The sequence below is a fragment of the Macaca nemestrina genome, chromosome 3 (assembly GCF_043159975.1).
Source record: "Macaca nemestrina isolate mMacNem1 chromosome 3, mMacNem.hap1, whole genome shotgun sequence".
NCBI lineage: Eukaryota > Metazoa > Chordata > Mammalia > Primates > Cercopithecidae > Macaca > Macaca nemestrina.
The window spans coordinates 189,031,580-189,049,827 of record NC_092127.1 but is presented as its reverse complement, the minus strand read 5'-3'; the positions used below and the strand labels follow the sequence as shown (position 1 = coordinate 189,049,827).

The window sequence follows — 18,248 nt, the reverse complement described above, 5'->3', positions numbered from 1 at the left end:
TCTTAGTACTTCATTTAACCTGCATACAACCTCCCACATACTTTAAATCATCTCTGGATTAATGATAATGCCTAATACAATGGAAAGACTATGCAAGTAGCTATTTTTAGTTACATATATTGTTTGTATTTGTATTATTTTTTATTGTTGTATTGTTATTTTTTGTCTGCTACAAAATTATTTTTGACCATTTTTTATCCACGGTTGGTTGAATTGAACCCATGGATACAGAGGGCCAACTACATTAAGAGATGCGGCCCTGGCCAGGCGGTGGCTCACGCCTGTAATCCCAGCACTTTGGGAGGCCGAGGCAGGTGGATCACAAGGTCAGGAGATGGAGACCATCCTGGTGAACACGGTGAAACCCCATCTCTACTAAAAATACAAAAAATTAGCCAGGCATAGTGGCAGGCGCCTGCAGTCCCAGCTACTTGGGAGGCTGAGGCAGGAGAATGGCTGGCATGAACCTGGGAGGCGGAGCTTGCAGTGAGCCGAGATCGCACCACTGCACTTCAGCCTGGGCGATAAGAGTGAGACTCCATCTCAAAAAAAAAAAAAAAAAAAAAAAAGAGATGGGGCTCTTAGGAGGTGATTGGATTATTCACTTCATGAAACAGGCCTCACATTGCATTCACTGTTTTGATCTTCCATCTTCTGCCATGTGAGGACACAACTACAAGATATCAACTCGGAAGCTGAGAGCAGCCCTCACCAGACACTGAATCTGCCCATGATCTTGAACTTCCCAGCCTCCAGAACTGTGAGAAATAAATTTCTATTATTTGTAAACTATCCAGAAATGAAAGAGACCTTGGGGCAGTCGAATCCTATCACCTTTCTTCATTCCTTATTGTTCGTAGGGATATCGTAATAGTCACAGGAGTATAGACAACATTCCATTTTAACTCTTGACTTTTAAGACTGCAGCAACCTGATGGAATAACTCCACGTGGTGTTTATCAAAGGAATTTGAGCCTGGCTGTAGCCTAGTATGGCTGTCTTACTGGGACCTCCAAGGCCACAGCCTGGGAGAATAGAACATCTGCTTGTAGGGGCAGGCCTTGCTCCTTTTGTGAACACTTTTATGGGTGCCATGCTTCCCTAGAAATTCCTGGGAGTGGGTGCAAATATAGCTCCCTCTAGAGGAAGGAAGACCAAGAGTTAGGATGAAAGGGAATCTACAAGCAGTCGTCTCCTTTCAAGTATTCTCTGGCTTGTTTCACTTTCATCATTCTTGAATTTGGAGTAAGTCTCAGGTGAACATCTGTCCCCACCTCAGCTGGTTTACAGGACCCAAATTATGCCTAAGCCAGAGGTCAAAGTGGGGTTGCTTCAAAGAAGCAGTGGAAGCCCAAAAGAGATGAGAATCAGGGCTGTGGGCCCTGCAGCTCCCTCCCCTGGTAGGCTCCGGCCATTTCCAGCAGCCCTGGCTCTCTGCTAATAATAATCGCACTTTGGAGCTGTGGGCACTGATTGTAACACTGGCTGCCGCTGCTGGACACAGGATCAAACATTCTGGGCACCACATAGAACTATTCTTTTCTTCCCATTTATCTTCATGGAGATCACAGCAAACTTATCACAGGACAATGGCAAAAGGGAAAAAGAAACCCAATCAAATTCCATGGTACTAGCTTATCCAAGCTTCTTTTGGCTTATGACGGTAGGAAGACTATGTTTTCGGCACGTGTCTTTGCCTGATAAAGAATAAAATGAGCCTTTGATTTTTTTTTTTTTTCTGTTCCATTTAATTTGGCTTCCTTCTGTACCTTGGTCGTGGGGTGGGAATGCAGGGCCTTAAAAAAATCATCTGTCTGCTCCAGGCTGCTCCCATGCACAGGTGAAGAATGGAAAACAACCAGTGACAAGAAATGCAACATTTCTGGGCTTTACTGAACTCCTTCGCTGAGATTTGGGAGGGACACTTCCATCCCCAGCTAATTCCGGTGCCCCCATGCCCTTTGATTCCATAAAACCTGCCAGGCATGTGCCCCCAGTTTGAGCTGATGCTGCATGGGAAGCACCCAGTCCAAGGCTTTTGAGAGAGCTCAGAAATTTTTAGTTTTATTCCACCATTTCTCTAGGTCCATGGTTCTTAATGTCAAGCCAGTAGCTTTTGACGTTCATTAGGGCTGCAGAGCCAAGGCTCCCTAATACACTTCCTTTCTATCTCACTGTAGTGAGCATGTGATTTTATGAATCATATTAATCACAATTAGTAACATTTTGGAGAAGTTTTTGCAACACTTTCCCTATTATGATGTGCTCCTTGCAATGACTCCAGGAGGTGCCATGCTGGACACTAGATTCTCACACTTAGCATCCTCTCCCACTCCTTTCTTTGCTACCTCCTGTATCACAAGAGCCAGAAGGGGGAAATGCATTTTCTAACTCTCTTGCAGCAAGGGTTCTAGCCGAGATTTCGATTCTGCTGATGAGATGCACTCAGGTGAGAATTTGTGAAAGCCAAACAGAGGCCAACTTTTTGGGGCAGAGCAATCTCAATAGATGAAGGAGTTTGCTGGGGTAGGGCCTGTCTGAACATTGTCTAGTCATGCCATCCACGGTGTAAACAGTTGAGAAAGTGACCCTCTCATCCAAGCTCCTGGAGCCAGAATTCAAGCCCCAGGTAGGTTTCACTCTAAGCCCTCTTGTCTTCCTACTTCTTTAAGCCATTGTCTTTTGGGGGCAATGAAGCTCCGACAGGCAAAATGAACTGAGAATAGGCAGCTGCCCAGGGATGGCGCTGCCTCCACCCTGGGTCATGGGGTGGCAAGACCACTGCTTCCCCTACTCTGCTCCTAACTCATTCCATCATATGGGGCTCTTTTCCAGACAGGTGTGCCTCATGGAGCCAGGGGCTAGGTCACATGTTTCTCCAGATCAGTATCAAATACTGTCCTGGGAACAGTGGGTAATTAAGATTATTCTTACCAGGCCAAGCTGGAATTGGACCCAGTGGTAGCAGGAATATAGGAGGGAAGGACTGTCCTTCACTTTCAATTTCCATGAGAAGGATGCATTAGTTTGTTCTCGCATTGCTATAAAGGGATATCTGAGACTAGGTAATTTATAAACAAAAGAGGTATCATTGGTGGCTCATGGTTCTACAGGCTGTGCAGCAAGCATAGTGGCAACTCCTTGGCTTCTGGAGAGGCCTCAGAAAATGTACAATCATGATGGAAGGCAAAGGGGAGGCAGAAAAGTCACATGGATGAAGGAGGAGGAAGAGGGAGAGTGGGAAGGTGCTACACACTTTTAAACAACCAGAACTCACAAGAACTCACTCATTCATGAGAACACCCCCAGGATCTCATCACCTCCCACCAGGTCCCACCTCCAACACTGGAGATTACAATTTGACATGAGATTTGGGTGAGGACACAGATCCAAACCATATCAGAATGATTTGTCCTAAGTACCTTATTAGCTTCTTTCCACTCCTTCATTCCCCATCTTAGTCCATTTGGGCTGCTGTAACAGAATGTCATAGACTGATTAACAACAGACATGTGTTTCTCACAGTTCTGGAGGCTAGTCCAAGATGAAGGCCCTGACAGATTTGGTGTCTGTGAAGGGCCTGCTTCCTGGTTCAGAGGTAGCAACTTCTTGCTGTGTTTTCACATGGTGGAAGGGGTGAGGGAACTTTCTGGGGTCCTTTTAATAAGGGCACTAATCCCACTCATGAAGGATCCACCCTCACGACCTAATCACCTCTCAAAGGCCTCTGATATGGTTTAGGTCTGTGTCTTCACCCAGATCTCATGTAATCACCAGTGTTGGAAGAGGGACCTGGTGGGAAGTGATTGGATCATAGGGTTGGATTTTTCCCTTGCTGTTTTTGTACTAGTGAGTGAGTTCTCACAAGATCTGACTGTTTATAAAAGTATGTGGTACTTCCCCCACCCCCCAAACTCCTGCCAGTCATATGAAGTCTTGCTTGCTTCCCCTTCTGCTTCCACCATGACTATAAGTTCCCTGAGGCCTCCCCAGCCATGACTCCTGTACAGCCTATGGAACTGTGAGTCAATTAAACCTCTTCTTCATAAATTACTCAGTCTCAAGGTAGTTCTTTATAGCAGTGTGACAACAAACTAATATAGAAAATTGGTACCAGGAGTGAGGCATTGCTATAAAGACTCCAGAAAATGTGTAAGTGACTTTGGAACTGGGTAACTGGCAGAGGCTGGAAGAGTGTGGAGGTCTCAGATGAAGACATGAAGATGAGGGAAAGTTTGAAACTTACCAAAGACTTGTTAAATTGTGACCAAAATGCACAGTGATATGAACAATGAAGTCCAGGCTGAGGTGGTGTCAGATGGAGATGAGGAACCTATTGGGAAGTGGAGCAAAGGTCACTTTGCTTATGCATTAGCAAAGAGGTTGGAGGCCCTAGAGATATGTGGAATTTTGAACTTGAGAGTGATGATTTAAGGCATCTGGTAGAAGAGAGTGATGATTTAGGGCATCTGGTAGAAGAAACTTCTAAGCAGCAAGATGTTGAAGATGTGGTCTGGCTGCCTCTAACAGCCTATGCTTATATTCATGAGTAAAAAAATTGACCTGGAAGTGGAACTTGTATTTAAAAGGGAGGCAGAATGTAAAAGTTTGGAAAATGCAGCCTGGCCACGTGGTAGAAATGAAAAATCCATTTTCTTGGGAGGAATTCAAGCTGGCTGCAGAAATTTGCATAAGTAAAAAGGAGTCAAATGTTAATAGCCAAGACAATGGGGAAAATGCCTCAAAGGCATTCCAGAGACCTTTGCAGCAGCCCCTCCCATCAGAGGCCTGGAAGCCTAAAGGAAAAACTAGTTTTGCTGCCAGGTCCAGGGCCCTGCTGCCCTGCCTAACTTTGAGACACTGCTCCCTGCATCCCAGCCACTCCAGCTCCAGCCATGGCTAAAAGGCCCCAGATACATCTCAGGCTGCTGCTCCAGAGGGTGCAAGCCATAAGCCTTGGCAGTTTCCATGTGGTGTTAAACCTGTGGGTGTGCTTAGGGTAAGAGTTGAGGCTTGAGAGCCTCAACCTAGATTTAAGAGGATGTATGGAAATGTCTGGATGTCCAGGTAGAAGTCTGCTGCAGGGGTGGAGCCCTCATCAAGAACTTCCACTAGGGAAGTGTGAAGGAGAAAAGTGGGGTTGGAGCTCCCATATGGAGTCCCCACTGAGGCACTGCCTAATGGAGCTGTGAGAAGAGGGCCATCATTCTCCAGACCCCAGAATGATATATCCTCCATAGCTTGCACTGTGTACCTAGAAAAGCCACAGGCACTCAATGCCAACCTGTGAAAGCAGCTGAGGGGGCTGTACCCTGCAGAGCAACAGAACCAGAGATGCCCAAGGCCTTGGGAACCCACCCCTTGCATCAATGTGACCTGGATGTGAGACATGGAGTCAAAGGAGATTATTTTTGAGCTTTAAGCTTTAATGACTTTCCTGCTGGGTTTTGGACTTGCATGAAGCCCCTTTGTTTTAGCTGATTTCCCCCTTTTGGAACAGTTGTATTTACCCAATGCCTGTAATGCCCATTGTATCTTGGAAGTAACTAACCGGTTTTTTATTTTACAGGCTCATAGGTGGAAGGGATTGGTCTTATCTCAGATGAGACTCTGGACTTTCGAGTTAATGCTGGAATGAGTTAAGACTTTGGGGGACTGTTGGGAAGGCATGATTGTATTTTGAAATGTGAGAAGAACATGATATTTGGGAGGGGCTGGAGGTGAAATAATATGGTTTGTCTGTGTTCCTGCCCAAATCTGATGTCTAATTGTAATCCTCAGTGTTGGAAGAGGGGCCTGGTGGGAGGCAATTGGATCATAACAGTGGATTTCCCCTTTGCTGTTCTTGTAATAATGAATTAGTTTTTACAAGATCTGGTTGTTTATAAAAGTGTGTAGCACTTCCCCCAACTCCTGCCAGCCATGTGAAGATGTGCTTGCTTCCCCTTCACCTCCTGCCACGATTATAAGTTTCCTGAGGTCTTCCTAGACATGCTTCCTGAACAGCCTGTGGAATTGTGAGTCAATTAAACCTCTTTTCTTCATAAATTACCCAGTCTCAGGTAGTTCTTCATAGCAGTGTGAGAATGGACTAACACAGCTCCACCTCCTAACACCATCACCTTGGGGATTAGGGTTTCAACCTTTGAATTTTGGGGGGACACAAACATTCAGGCCATAGCACTCCCCCACCAAGGGAGGTGCAGTGATTATGTGAAGGGTGAATTTAGGGTGAGCAAACTGGCCCTACTTAGCTTGGCTCTCCCTAGGTTCCTCTTACCAGGAATGGGACCTCTCTCCTGGTCCTCCAAGCTCTTGGTCTGACTTGGGCAGTCCCTCACTCCATACTGGGTGGGTGGGGGGACTTGGTGGTGAATCTGTCTCTGTCTGGGTCCCTTATTAGGGAAGCCCTTACTAGCCTTTCTCAGGGATGTGGGTGATATCTTGGTCTCTGTCTGTTACTTTCTTGTTTTATTTCTTATTGTTAAAATCCCATACAGAGAAGACAGGGGTGTTATGAATTGAATTGTGTCCCTTTTCCCCCCAAAATTCACACACCGAAGTCCAAATTCCAAGTACCACAGAATGTGGCCTTATCTGGAAATAGTGTCATCACAGATGTCATTCATTACGATGAAGTCATATTGAAATGGGGTGGGCCCCAAATCCAGTATGACTGGTGTCCTTATCAAAAGGAGAAATTTGGATGCTGACATGCACACAAGGAGAATGCCATGTGAAGAGCAGAGTTATGCTACCACAAGTCAAGAAGCTGCCAGAACTAGAAGGCGGCCCTGGAGCGGAGCCTTCCCCACCCACTTCAGAGGAAGCAGGGTCATGCTGACACCATGATCCTGAACTTTCAGCCTCTAGAACTGTGAGACAATATTGTTTTTGCTGCTTAAGCCTGTCAGTTGTGGGGCTTTATTATGGTAGCCCTAGAAAATACAGAGGCTATTTGCTGGCATCCTCAGTGTCTCACATACCATGTCTTCAGGACTTTAACACCCTCCCTTGGCACAGTGCTGCAGCAGAAGCCCCGTTTCTGGCAGCTCACTGGAAAGAATCTTACTACAATCTTCCTCAGGAGACGCAGAACAGCTTTAAAGTGCATTACTATGTGCTTATTCTTACAGTCTTGGGACCCATATGGTTCCAAGACATCCACCATTGGCTCCTCAGGCTTAACAGAAACATCTCAGCCTTCCAAATTGTATGAGTGGCTTCCTTTCTCTTTCTTCTCAACTGCTACAATCCCCACGTCTGATGTTTCATAAACAGTACATGCCCAAGTTTTTAGTTTCCTGTAGTCTCTTCCTCCTGGCATGCTGGGGGTAGCACATACAATGTTTTGACAAGAGAAAAGGGGGTGTCGACATGGCTGGCCATGGCCATTTTGGGGAGCACTCATCACATTTATCAACAAATATGTTAGCAACAGATGGGGAGGCAATTCTTTGAAACGAGTTCAGTTAATGAGTGTTATAAAATACAGTACATTAACAGAAAATTTGAGGTGCAATAAGGTCACCAGATCAGGAGATGACTGATAGTTTGTTACAGTTCCCAAGAATGGGGGCAGGCCACATCATGGGCAGGGGAGACAGGGAAGCATCAGGGAAGCATCAGGGCCGCTCAGGAGGATGGGGAGTGGGGAAATGTGGGCCAGAGCCTTTATTGTGGTTTCCATGGGAAGGAATGGGGGAGGCAAGGTTAGCAAGCTTAGGATTGACTAGTCTGAGAAATTTCAGTGGACTCTGGGTTCTAGGGGCTGTCTCTAGTTTTCCGGTACCTGGGGGAATTAGGGGAGGTGAGGAGGGGCCTGGAACATAAAATTCCTAGGACAGCAGATAAAGAAGGTGTTGGGGGTATGGCTCTGGATTGGTTGGTTGATATCTGAAAAGTATGCCTTAGGGCAAGTTGTTTACCAGCTCTAGGATTGGCCAGCCCTGGGCAGGGCAGTCAATCAGTTTAGCAAGGCTCCAGAAAATACAAGACATGGATCATTCAATAAAGAAAACAAATCCACTCTGACCACATGGCTGCTGCATTGCCAGCTGCTGAAGATCCAGATCAGGTTTCTGAACCCCATTGTGCCCGTCCCACAGTCACAAGAAATGAGTGTGTACCTCTGAAATGCCATCCCTCAAAGGCTCTACTGACCTCCAGTATGATTCAGGATCCAATGTACATGTCCCTTCCTCCAGGAAGCCCTCCTGCACTACTCTCCTGGCCTCAGTGACCTGCTGGCCACAGCCCCATGCTTGCTCTGTCCTGGCCTTGACCCCAATGGGTCATCATCAACTGTTTACATTTCCACTCCTCCCACAGCCTTGGCTGCAGATTAGATCCACCTGGGAACAGTAAAAGATCCCACTACTCAGCACCCTGTTCTGTATAGGAATCAAATGAGAGCTTCTGGAGGTGGGGCCTTGGGACCCAGGTGACATGCCACCAGGACAGAGAACAGCCACCCCAGACCATGAGGTCCTTGGCCACAGGGACTCTGCCTCCTGTGGTCACTGGGCACAATGCCCAGTTCGCAACAAGCGAACCACTTCCCAAATACAGAAGAGGACGAGGACTACATTCTTCATTGTCATCATCAATGATCTTTGAACCAGAGCCCTCAGTGGCACTTAAGGGCAAAATACAGCCTCTTTCCTTCTGTCTCTCACTCTTCTCTCCTTGCCCACCTTTGGGGAAGTCCAGCTCCTGTGTGGAAAGCACTAGCCCACCTGCCTGTGTATGTGGCTCCATCCATTCCATTTCCACTGGCCTCTTCCATCACCCTCGTGGTAGAAAACTGCATTAATGGCCTCAATTCTTCACCCCTCTCTGGATCACCCCATTGCCATGTGCCTTTGCAGTGTCCTCTCCCTCAGACTCTAGGTTTGGCCAAGTGACTTGCTTTGTCTCCTGCATTGGTGGCAAACACGACACAGGTGGAGGTTTAAGTGGTTGGGCTCTCCTGCTCTTGCTGCTGCTATGGCCATGAGCAGACCATGCAGATGAACTTGCAGGGGATGAGCTCAAGGAGCTGGGCTGAGTCACCCAGTGAGCCAGCCAAGGCCAGAGGGGATCGCCTGACAGCCAGCTGAGCCTCAGACATTGGAGTGGGTTTAGCCAACATCAACAGCACTGCCTACCCAACCTTGGTCTTAGGAGCAAGCCCAGCCAAGATCAGCCCAGCCCAGCCTAGAGTCTCTCAACCCCAGGATACTGTGAGCTAAATGGATGTTTTTTTGTTTATGCCATTTAAGCTATGTGGTTATTCATTACTCAGCTTTATTGTACCAACAGAAAATTAATTCAGTTGCTTCTCCCTTCCTCTATGTCTTTAAATTCCCCATTGTCTTGATCTCACGATCCTTAGCCTAAAATGAACTCAGCTCTTTTCCCTGCCTTGTTCTGAGGTGCTGTATCTTCTCTTTCACTCTACTTTACCTCAATGCATGGTCTCTCTCTGCTTTTGCAGCTGGCTCAAAAACTCAAATCTCTGAGCAGAATTAAAATGTCCATTCTAAGACATAAAACCCTGAAAGATCAGAAAGCAAGGAAGACACTAGGGGAGCAGAGAAGCTTGTGAGAGATGCTTGGATTTTGTGTAACTAGCAGATCTTGGACATCATTAATAAAATATTAATGCATTTGTTTAATTATGTTTATATTTCACTTGAAACACAACTGACCAACTTGTTCTCTGAGAAAGTATTTAATGCAACCAGTGATGGAACTCTTGAAATAGCAATACACAGTTATTGGTTTGTGAAAGGTTTTGTCATGCAGTTTACAAAAGGTACAAGTAGATGCCACCACAAATGGGGTGCCCTTAGGACTCATTTAGGAACACATACTGTACTGCTCGTCTTATGGCTAGGTCATGTGTCATAGTAAAGGCTTTGAAGGCATAAGATTAATTGTAAATGTTAAAATCCTACAAAATAAACTGCTGTTGTATTCCTCAAACAGCCATTTCCCTCTTGTTTCTGCAGTTCTGCCCCACCGTCTCTACCACCTGTCCATCCAGGAACCTTCCTCTGTTTGGCCTTGTCATGCCTTTAGGATTCCACTGTCATGGGGCTGCCTCTAAGACAACCCCTGCAGACACCTTTCCCTTTACCCTCTGCCCCTGACCTCTTCTGAGCTTCCCCACAATCTCCCCAACACCATGCAACCCACCAGCGTTGGGCCCTATTTGCCTTGTTCATCCTTCTGTTATCCAGAACCTGGCACACAGCAGGTGCTCAAGAGTTGTTTACTGAAGGAAAGACAAAGGCAAGAATGTCCAGCTTTAGGCTCTGCTCTAAAAGCCAATCAGCTTCTCCACTTGGAAGAGCAGGTAAAGGAGGGCCATGGGCATAGACTCCCCTCTTTCCCTTCTCTCCCCAGAAAGGAGACTCCTCTTTTTCTGAGTGAAATTCCTTGCTCCTAAATTTATATTTGGTACCACCTGCAAAGCCACTCATTGAGTGTTGAAGGGGGGAAGGGTTATCAGCCAGTCACCTCTTAGTATGAAATATTATATTCAATGCTCAGTCCCACCAGCTAGCAGAGACTTTTTGATGAAATGGGAGGCTGGAGAGAGAGAAGACTGGATGCAGGGGCACTTGGGGAGTGTGTGGGGTGCTGCATAGCCAGAAGGCAGGGCTGGGACACTGTGAAGGCCAAGCAGGGGGTGGCAAAAGATGAGGAGCTCAAGGGGGCAGAATAGGATCCAGAAAGAATGTGGGAAAGGCTGAGGTGGAGGCTGAGAATGGGTGCAGAAAGGAAGGTGGGATGGGATGGATGGAAATCCCAAAGACAGGAAAGAGAAAACCTAGGGGACACCACCTGGGAGCAGCTCACCTGCCTGTATCTTTTGTGCAGCAGCTTCAGGGGAGCTGTGGCCAGGGGCTATGAGTATGGAGCCAGAACTATGAAGCCAGGCAGTCCTGGGTTACCTCCATACTCTCTGTGTCATGTTTTCTCATCAGTGCAATGGCTGGCTTATTGCTATTAATGTTTCTGCTTGAATTTTGCTTCTGCACCGCTTTGCAGGGCCTGGAAGTCTCCCCCTAGCAGTCTCTCTTAATCAACAGGACAGAGCCTTGCTGCCCGGAACCCAGTCTTGCAAACCCCTGCTTTCCAGACAGCCATGCAGAACCAGCCTCTGTGTCTTCTCACCTCTTTACCCTGCTCCTGTGATCTGACCTTGCCTGGACCTAAGCAGAGAAAGGGGACAGGAAGAGGGCGAGTTACCTACCCCTTCCCGAGCACTTGCATACTGTGATGGGTGGCTGACCTTTGAGTCTCACCTGAGACGAGACTTTCACCTCCCTGCAAGGTGGGTCGATTACTTCTGCGTCACTGCTGGGAAGGCTGAGACACAGAGGCACAGCCACTGGCCCAAGGACACTCAGCTGGCTGGGGGCTCAGCTGAGTGCCACATCTGAAGATCCTGACTTTTAGATACAAACTGGAGACGTTGCTTTTGCTTCCTTTCCAGGCTTGATTTGGATCCTCAGCTCTGTCCATGCCCCAGGCATCTTGGGGCCACTGCTGACCTTCCATTCAGGAGCACAGTGAGTTCAATCCTACTGCCCCCAAAGCACTTAGTCTGGTTCCAGCATCTGATGCAGAGATGCAAATGGTCCCATCCACCACTCCTGTACATAGGGATGCACACTATGAGGTGAGGATGCCCCAAGCTATGCTGATGGCACCTGGAAGGTTCGAGAGGAGCTTAGATAGAACCATGACCTCAGTCTGCAGGGGTGGGAAAGGAGGGCGGGAGAGCTATGTAGAAAACGTCCCTTCATTCATCCCTGAAGGACTCAGCAGGGATGATAATCCCTACTTTAGAAGAATCCCCACCTGCTCCCTCCAGCGAACCCCGTGTTAGGCCCTGAGAGACGGGCCCCTGAAGCAATGCCAGTGAATTTAGTTTTCAAGGCTATAAGGCTCCTGTTGGCATTAGCCGCAATTGTATTGTCAAGTCCACTGAGCATTCTTGGTCTGAGCCCTAGGCTCATGGTTCTTAAACTTTGTTGGGCATCCCATCCCCAGAATTCTGATCCAGAACACAGGAGCCCAGGCTTGCTGAAGCAGGACCAGGCCTGACCTCTGATTTTTACCAGGTCCCCCCAGGTAAAATTCTGGTAAGGCCAGAGTTAGAGAGCCATTGACTTGGTGCCTTGCTACTCAAAGTGTGGTCCACGGACCAGTAGCATCAGCCACCTGGGAGCTTTGCAGACTCTGGAGTTTGCAGAGTCTAGTCCCATCTCAGACTTACTAAGTCAGTTTGAGAAGATGTCTAGAAGATCTGTGTGCACATAAAGGAAATTTTGAGAAGCCTGACATAGCCGATAGATGAGTAAATGCTTAGTGGATTATCAAGTATTAAGCTCTGCTTGCTAGAAATGAGTGTGCACTCTCATTTCACCCCCATGAACACCCTGCAAGGGAGGGGCCTTTCCCCCATTTTACAGAAAATTACATTGAGGCTCAGAGAGGTGGGTGACTTCTGAAGCCACACGTTCATAGGTGACGGAGCTGGGGTTGGAACTCCAGGACCCCATGCTCATCCTCACGGCGGCTCTGTCGTCCTCACACAGGGATACGAACAGCAATGACTTCCGATGTGAACACTTTAAATAATTTGATTCAACTTACCACGGCAGAACACGGACCAGAAATTTACACAGATGTTCATCCACGAGGATTGAAACAAGAGAAGGTTTCTAGCCAATACTAATGTCCAACTCAGCAAGACCCAACCCCGCACCCCCGCACCATTTCCCAGTGCCTCAAACTTTCCACTGAGAGTCCCTGTAAAGGATTCATAGCAGGCTTACCGTGTTCATCCAGCAGGATGTTATCTGGCTTGATGTCTCTGTAAAAGAAAACAAAGAAGCTGGCAATGTGGTTCCTGAGCCCACAGATGAGTACATCCACAAGCGCCACATCAGGACAAATGCTGGCAACACCCAGGCTGCTCACCTCTCCCTGACCTGAGGCCTCAGACAGGGAGCGTGACAGTAATTGGTAAGATAATGGGATGCCTGTGTTCTTATCGCCTCTTCTCTTTCCTGGAAGTGCAAGTAGATTGTTTGAATATTTTTTTCCTGAATATTCTTAATTTTTAGCCTCTCAGCTCCAGCTGTAATGGTAACAGCAGTGATTGCTCACTGAGCATGTGATCAGTGCCAGCAAAGGGAGGCACCTGCCCACCCTGAGGTAGCTGAGCCATCCCACCAGGGCTCCCTGCAGGTGTCATGGCATCCACTTGAGCTCAATGAGGGTTTGGAAGTTGTCGTGGTCAGAGATGGGCAAACTATGGCTCTTGGCCAAATCCAGCCCTGGGCCAGTTTTTGTATGGCCTGGGAGCTAAGAATCACTTTAACATCTTTAAAGCACTGTAAAAACAAAACAACATATACACACACACACACCCATGCACACACAGAAGAACATGCAACAGAGATTAACGTGGTCGTCAAAGCCTCAAGTGTTGATTATCTGGCCCTTTATGGAGAAAGTTTCCTGACCTCTTTTAAGAGTAACATAGTGACACACATGGGGCAAAATCTGGGCTGAGGAGTTTCTGAAAGTTCTGCTCTACATCACCATTAGAACAAAAGGCCTCTCAATTCCAAGTGAAACATTTTGAAGGCTGAGGCTTTGCTTTCTTTATGTCTACATGCCTGTACCTAGCACAGTGCCTGACACGGTGGTAGACACATGTGAAACACTACCAAGTATAAGGATGGAAGAATGAAAGTGAGAGAAGAACAACTTCAGCCCCAGCTTACTTATTATTGACGCGTACACACTTGGTGAAGCTCTGCATTAAAACCATAGATTTTACAAATGCATAAATTTTCACTCATTTATAACAAATGTCAAATCTACTGAGACTAATGATAGCTTTCTTCAAAATAAAGAGCAACTGCTCCTGAGTTTATCAAATATTAACTCTACCCGAAAACACACTGTGGTAATTGGTAGTAATGCAATGCAATGCCTATGGGTTTGGGGATGAAAGAAGCACTTAACCTATACATTTAAATTTTTATTTTCATTGTGACTTTTCAAGCCCATGAGTACTGAGGAGCACTGAGTATGTGGGCCCCTGCTGCCGAGGTCACAAAGCCTCCACTGTGAACAAAGAGATTACTGCAGAGACACACATGGAGCCACATGGGAGGGATGAACTTGATAACTTATAAAACTAAAACAAAAGGCAGAAGGCCTAGAGTCAAGTGCTTGTGAATGAAGTCAGCAAATGCTTGGTCCCTGCCCAGGGTGGCTCCCAGCAGGATTTCTCAACAAAAGATGAGAAAAGAGAAAAGAAAATACGTGTCAAGAATGAAAACACAGCAGCAAATGCTCAAGCTTTATCTCTTAAGGTATCACCGGGACTGAGATGATTTAATGTGTGGTGTGGGGACCAGGGAGGATGTGGCTGTGGCCCAGGGAATGTGAGCTACAAAATGCCTACAAGGGCCACAGCCTAAAGATAGAGTTAGAGTCAGGACACAGGTGAGGTGAGGGTGGGATGACAGACCCAAGAAGATGTGATCTGGTGTACTGGGTTGAATGGTGTCCCTCCAAAATTCATGTCCACCCAGAACCTCAGAATGGGACCCTATATGGAAATGGAGTCTTTGCAGAGGCAATTACTTAAGGATCTCGAGATGAATTATCTTGGATTTAGGGAGGACTCTAAAGACTCGTGTCTTTATAGGAGCAAAGTAGGGGGAGGGCTTGGATGCAGACACAGGAGAGAAGAAGGCCATGGGGAGATGAAAGCAGAGACTGGAGTGATGCAGCCATAAACCAGGAATGCCTGGAGTCACCCAGAGCTGCAACAGGCCAGGAGTGGATTCCCTCCTGAACCTCCAGAATAAGCACAGCCATGACTCCACTTTGATTTTGGACTTCTGGCCAGAATCATGAGAGAATAAATTTGTACTGTTTTAAGCCACCAATTTTGCAGTAATTTGCTGTGGCAGTCCCAGGAACCTAACACAACTGGCACGGTGGAAGGAGAGCTGATAGAGGGGAGGGCAAACCTCAAAGGGCAGCTAGGGCCCCACTAACCACAGCATGGCCTTGGACAAGCCCAGTGCCTGGCCGCACCCCCACATCCACATTGCACCGGCTCACAGTGTCTCATATCCTGAGAACAGAATGGGGCACAGATGTGCCCAGCTTGGTTCCTAGACCCCACAGAGCCAAGGAAAGGGGCTGTTCTGTTTGGGAGAGTTCAGTCCATGAGCTGGACTATCTGCATGATCCCTGCCTCTGCCTCAGTTTCCTTTGCTGTGTGGATTAAATACCTGATACATAACACACATTGCTTCTGTGCTGGCTCTTAGCACAGAGTTCAATCTCAAGCATTTACGGGGTGTCCCCTTTGTGGTCACGAAGGACATGTCGTGAACAAGACAGACCCAGCCAAATGGAGCTTGCATTCTAGGAGGAGAGGCAGGCCAGAAGGCACAGGAATCAATGGCAGGATTGTAAACTGGGGCAGGTGAAGAAGGCAAACCAGAGTCTAGAAAAAAGACTAATAGAGGGACCCTAGTTTTGGTAGATGCTCAGGAAGACCTTTAAGAAGAGGTGACATTGGGTTGACAACTGAATGGCAAGAAAAGGTCAGCTGTGTACCATCTAGTGAGCAAGTTCTCATTTTGCAGATGAGGAAGTAGGAGGATGAGAGAATAAATGATCTGGCCTGTGATGTGGTTCTAGCCATGGAAGCTGACAAAGGTGATGGGTGTCATCCTGTTAATTCGGTTATGTCACAGGGCAAAGTTGGTGGGATGGCAGTCCCGGGATTATATTACATTGTATGACTCTGTCTTGGCAGACTGGAGTGAGAGCTCAAGACATGAGCTGCCATGTGGGAGCCAGCCACATGGCGGGGAATGTAGGTGTCCCTGGGAGGAAGAATGACCACTGGCCTATGTGTTACAAGAGAACGGGACCTCAGTTCCGCAGCCACAAGAGCTGAATCTGCCAACAACCACAAGAGCCTGGGAGAGGACCCCACACCCTGTTCCAGAAAGGAGTGCAGCCTGGGCATGTGGATTGTAGTTTTGTTAGACCCTATGCAGACGATCCAGTTAAGCTCACCTGGACTCCTGGGCCATGGAAATGGAGGGAAAATAAATAACAACTTATTTTAAGTTGTTAAGTTAGTGGTAATTAGCTGCACAGCAACAGAAAATTAATTCTCTAGCTATATGATCTTGGGCCACTTACTCTGAGCCTCATTTTCCTCATTTGGGAAATGGGAACACAGCAGCAGCCATCTCACTGTTGCTGAGTGTACAATGACATTTGTTCAGTGCTTCACACAGTCCCAGTGCAGTGTGGAAGAAGTGCTGAAATAAGTCACAGTGATGGGACTGTCATTGCTCTTTCAAAAACAGCTGGGGAGAACTCAGAGACAGACTGGCAGATTCTTGAGCCTTTAGCAAATTATGTCTCTTTCAAAGGAGACTTGCTGGACAGACGCCTGCAAAGCTGCGTGGAGGAGATGGAGAATCTCAATCACTTGAGATTTAATAAGAATAGCATTTTATGGGGAAAGCATCTTAGCAGAGCCTTTAGTTTAGCCAGTTTCAGGACCGTTTCCTCCAGCTCTATTTTTCACATCGATCATATCTCAGCTCCAGCGCGTCATCCTGTTGAAAATGGGTTTGAACGTTCAGAAAGGGCATTAGGAGCATTGCGTGGATGGGAAGGCGGTGACGATGTTTTCTGAGGACAGGCCCATAATTTCAGAGCTGGGCAAAATGACACTTTGATGGAAAGTATGCATGCAGAGCTATAAAACCCAGCGCTGCTCTTGAATTATTCCCCAGCCCTCAAATAAAACAAAGCATAAAATGTCAGCTGGGCTATTTTAAAAAAGAGCATAGAAATGGCTCTGATCCAGAGGTACCCATGCCCAGACTGCCAAGCAGGGCCACCAGGATGTTTCTGCATGTGTCTTTTGGCAGGGGGCTTCTCAATATTCTATGCTGGCAATCTTAAGCAGCAGCAAAGAGAAATACAAAAACCTGGAGGGGAAAGCTAAACTAAGTGAAGTAAAAATCTGTGGCTATTTTATCACTAGTGAAGGGAACATGCTATCCATATTCATGCAAGAGGGAAAGGGAGGTAGTAAAGGACAGAGAAGAGAGACTTGAGATCCAGTCCTGAGTCTGCCTCTTGCTGACCATGCAGACAGGAGCACACTGCCCTGGGTGAATGATAGGGTTTGGATCTGTGTCCCCGCCCAAATCTCATGTCAAATTGTAATCCCCAGTGTTGGAGGTGGGGCCTGGTGGGAGGTGACTGGATCATGGGGGTGGTTTCTCCTGAATGGTTTCGCACCATCCCCTTGGTGCTATTGTCATGACAGTGAGTTGTGGCTGTTTAACAGTGTGTAGCACCTCCCCCAATGTCTCTCTTGTTCCTGCTCCTGTCATGTAAGACGTGCCTGCTTCCACTTTGCCTTCTGCCATGATCGTAAGTTTCCTGAGGCCTCCCCAGAATCCAAGCAGATGCTGCCATGCTTCCTGTACTGTCTTCAGAACCATAAGTCAATGAAACCTTTTTTCTTTATAAACAACCCAGTCTCCAGTATTTATAACAATGTGAGAATGGACTAAAACAATGAACATTAGCTTCCTCACCTATAAGTTGGGTAATAATGCCCTCTCTACGGCTACAGTGAGGATTGGATGAGATGGTTCTTACGACAGCAACCAGCACAGGGCCAGGCACATGGAAAGGCACAATTGTTAATAATAACAGAGTCGGGCAAAGACATTTCAGTAGGAGGCTGAGCCAACAGAACAGGCACTGGGGAAGGATGACCAAAGGCATTTATTGGGGGTTGGGGAGGAATGGGAGGGCTTCACCTTGGCTGTTGACCTCTGCCTTAGCCAGCTTGAATGGGACTTTGCACCCATCCATCAGCAAGCTGATGTGGGATAGGATGCTAAGGAACTTGGTTCTCAAGTTTTAGAATCTCTCACTGTATTGGCATGGATCATTCTCCTAGAAACTGAGTGACAATTAAGAAATGACAACACATCAGCTCTACTCATTAAATATCACTTCTTTCACCCTTCTGTCTCCTGCTTCTTGTGGAGGTGGGGACCATGTACAAACAGCAGCCCCCAACACGATGCTTCAGTGTTAACAGCAGTACTGACAGTATTAACAGCTAAACTTTATTGAGTGTTGGTCGTATGTCAGGGACAATC

The 18,248-nt window shown here is 47.1% G+C and overlaps 1 protein-coding gene across 12 annotated transcripts in view; it reads right to left on the bottom strand.

Annotated features, from left to right (window-relative positions):
* Positions 1–18,248, bottom strand: part of LOC105483926 (serine/threonine kinase 32B) — a 408,729-nt gene that overhangs the window by 78,716 nt on the left and 311,765 nt on the right. For all 12 annotated transcript variants that reach the window (XM_071093883.1, XM_071093889.1, XM_071093886.1 and 9 more), the window contains exon 5: positions 12,837–12,874. In XM_071093883.1, coding sequence (XP_070949984.1) covers positions 12,837–12,874 — 38 coding nt within the window. The remainder of the gene's footprint in view (positions 1–12,836; positions 12,875–18,248) is intronic.